Source organism: Cariama cristata, unplaced genomic scaffold (assembly GCF_000690535.1).
Source record: "Cariama cristata isolate BGI_N322 unplaced genomic scaffold, ASM69053v1 scaffold6129, whole genome shotgun sequence".
Classification (NCBI taxonomy): Eukaryota; Metazoa; Chordata; class Aves; order Cariamiformes; family Cariamidae; genus Cariama; species Cariama cristata.
In genome coordinates this window covers 84,391-87,969 of record NW_009635161.1, presented here as the reverse complement: position 1 = coordinate 87,969, position 3,579 = coordinate 84,391, and the positions used below count along the sequence as shown (strand labels likewise).

The window sequence follows — 3,579 nt, the reverse complement described above, 5'->3', positions numbered from 1 at the left end:
TCCGGCCTCTCCCCGTTCGCGGGCCCTGGCGTTACCTCCTGGGGCCCGTGGGTGTCCCACGTCTGTCTGCTGTGGAGGGGCTGTTGGGCTCGTGGTGTTGCCTCGGCCTTTTTTCCCGGGTGTTGTTATAAACCGCTTCCGCTGTAGAGGTGTTTCTGGTGAGTCCCTCAGGGACGGCTGGAGTCAGAGCGCAGTTACAGCCCCGTTTCCCATCCCAGCATTAAAGCCACTCGCTCACCTGAAGTGCTGGGCGAGTGCTGCCTCGCAGGCTGGCTGTGCTGCCAGCCAGGGCAGCTGGGGCCTCCTTGGGCAAGGAGTTACCTGTGCCTGGGAGGGATATGGTTAGGAGCAAGGGTTTGGGAGTGTGGAGAGGAAGGCTGTTATACTAAAAAAGCTCTCGTGTGATTAACATAGGACGCTGGAAGCAGCTGTTGTGGGTTTAGTCCTGGTTGTGGCATGCAGGCATTTTCTAGATCTTAAAATTGTTTACTCTGAGCCTCAGTTCTCCTGTGTGTACATGTATGTATTCTCTATATGTAAAAATGATACTTAAATATGGAATTATACTCTGGAGTTTGTGCACGTTTGAGCTCAGCAATGAGAGAAAACATTGTACTTACCTCATTACATGAGATTAAATACTGTAACAACCTCTTTAATGAAAACAAAATGGACTTTTTTTTTTTTCCTTTCTGTTAGGTGCAGACATTGCTTCAGCAAATGCAGGACAAATTTCAAACCATGTCTGACCAAATAATTGGAAGAAATATCCTTTTTTAAAAGTCAGCTAGGTGCTAGACTCATGTTTCTGTAGTGTATTTTAAAGTATATCTATCAGTGGGATTTGTAAGATAAAGTGACCAGAAGAGTTTGAGCAAAGCTGTAATAAACAAACAAAAATCCCTGCCACTGCTAGATCACAATCATTGTCCTTAACTCCAGTGAACTTGATGACATGAGCTGTCGCATAGATGACCTGGAGAAGAACATAGCAGACCTCATGACGCAAGCGGGAGTGGAAGAATTGGAAGGCGAGAACAAGACCCCTGCTCCTAACAAGAGTTAAAGTGAGACAATTGCTTGCTAGCCTTGAAACAAATCCTCGGTTCACTTGAAATTACTGACTCTAAAGTAGATGGACTTTTTGCTTTGATTTGTGAGGTAGTCTGAAATTCATGCAGAGCAGAATTATATATATAGAATTGTACTCTCTCTCTCTCTCTCTAGTTATAATATATGTTATAATACAAGAAGCCTTAAGAAGCTCTCTTCAGAAGGCTCCTACTAGCTGCTTCACTGAGGATGTTTTCCTTATCAATACTGGGGGGAGAGTTATTTTCTTGATGTCTAGTTAGTTTTGAGGAAGTGCAACAGCGGTATTCATCTTCTAGTACTCTGAGGGAGATCTGAAATAATAACTGTCTTTTGCAGCATGGGAAGGAGAAGAGATGGGGAAAAACATCAGTAACAAACCAAGCTGTTTTCTTTTTGTTTGTTTCTTTTTTCCCTCTTATCATATTTGAGTGTTTGAAAAGGACCATAATCTCATGTACATTACCAACATCAGCTCCGGTTTCTGTAGCTGGAAAGCTAGTGTTAGCGTGCTGCTGCTCTTCCATCTTCTGCTGCATCCTGTAGACTTCAGCTTCTACTAAGCTGCTAAAGACAGTAGACTTGCTGCTGTGCCCAGGGGCTAATGAGCGAGTTACTGTCCATCAGCTGTAAATTCCTCCTCTGTAAGTTAGGAGCTTGCTAGGAATACGTGACTTGCAGATACCGCTGCAAAGCAGCAGGTCCTGACTCGAACACTGTAAGACAAAACTCAGGCATGAGGCAGGGCATATTCTAGGGCAGCACTCCCTGGAAAAAGAAATTTTTTATTGAAAGGTAAATGTGATATCATACATTATTCTTATGTAACTTCTTAATTGATAACCTGCCCCTGTGTTACACAAAAACATTGGAGAAGTAGGTATTTCATCTACTTGGCAAGCAGCAGTTCAAAGTCTAGTACAAAAATGTGTAAATAAATTCAAGTGACCAGGTGACCACACACAGCATTTACAACAATTCCTAAAGGCATTTCAGAAGGTGGGGGCAAAGCAAGTGTGACAAAACTGTTACAACACAGACGGGGGCGGGGGGGGTGGTGCTTAATTATGGTGTATGAGCACAAGGATTTCACTTCAGTTTGTATAGAGCTTGATTTTTGTAATCCATGGAAGGCAACTGCTAAATAAAGTACTAGATGTGTCATGTTAGATTAACTTTTTTTTTTTAAAAGACAGACATGCCTTGGCCTCTCTTAGGCTTGAGATTCTGAGGTCACATCTGGAATACTACGCAGCCTGTATAGTAGGCATGTGTGTTTGAAACAGGTATACGTCTCGCTGGTTTTTGTGATACTTTGACAGAAATACAAATTATTATGGGCTTCACTGCCCGCAGTGCCAGTTCCCTTAGCCTGAACACCACAAATGAAAATTTCTGATGACCATAACTCTCTTAATTCTTCTCAGTAACACTTTTTTTTTGATTGTTGTTCCCCAACAGGTTGCCAATAACGTAAGAGGAATCCTGGAAGACTTCATTTTTTTCTACAAATCCTTGGAATTACAGAACAGCTTTTTGCAACTACTGTGTGTAAAAGCATTTTTATATTGTTACAGAGCTTGCATTCCTAATGTATATTGTATAGTTAGGGATAGGTTAGTTTATATTTTGATTTGTGTACTGTAATTTCACTTTTTGAATTCTTGTTATGAGGATCAATTAGTTGTGTTATTAAAACACAGATCTTACGGATCTCGACTACTGGGTGTATTTTTTGTGAAGTCACTTTTTTTTCTCTTTCTTATACTTTTTCTAGACATTTCATTTTTGATAGCTAAACATCTCGTGACTCCCATTAAGTGGAAATCTTAACTTGTCCTACGTAACTTTGTGAAGTGAAGCACAAGACTGAAACTTGGCATTAATCTTAGCTCTGAGCATCAGTCAGTCAACTAGTTGAGGACTGTGTGTTGTTTTCTCATAAATGTAATAATGTGATTTTGGAAGCATAGGACACTGAACATCAAAGTCGTATCTCCTACTCCTGGTATTAGCTTACCTGTCTGTTCCTAGAACATAAATCAGAAATACACATTTAACATTAGAGACATCCGTACACAGTTGAGCAACCACTGCCATTCAAATCTGTTATATTTAAACAGACAAGGAACTATTAACTATGAAAAATCTCGCTGTAGGATCTAAGTTTTTTAACACTGTAAAACTCTACTCTGAAAGTGACAATGTGTCGTTTCCCATCACCTTTGAACAATAACTACGGTTCAAATAGTGATACCAGACGGAACAGGGAGGGGGTTGTGGGAGTGCCTCTATGTGGTCTTTCAATTTAAATCGCTGGTTCCTTGTACAAAACAGTTTGCTAACAAAGCAATGGTATATTGAATAACAAAAAAGGAGATAATTCAGTTAGAATTGTAAAGCCTTGCTTCTCTTTGAGTAACAGCTAGCAAGAACTCTTCAAAATACTTGGTTTAGAATGGTGTTTGCTTTTTTAATCATGTCCAC

The 3,579-nt window shown here is 40.6% G+C and overlaps 1 protein-coding gene across 1 annotated transcript; it reads left to right on the top strand.

Annotated features, from left to right (window-relative positions):
- Positions 1-699: 699 nt before the first annotated feature.
- On the top strand, positions 700-2,809 carry HSBP1 (heat shock factor binding protein 1; the record flags this gene model as incomplete). Its single annotated transcript, XM_009707417.1, has 3 exons — positions 700-766; positions 948-1,067; positions 2,554-2,809. Coding segments are annotated over 2 exons (186 nt in total), but the record flags the coding sequence as incomplete, so codon positions are not given.
- Between the last annotated feature and the right edge of the window lie 770 nt (positions 2,810-3,579).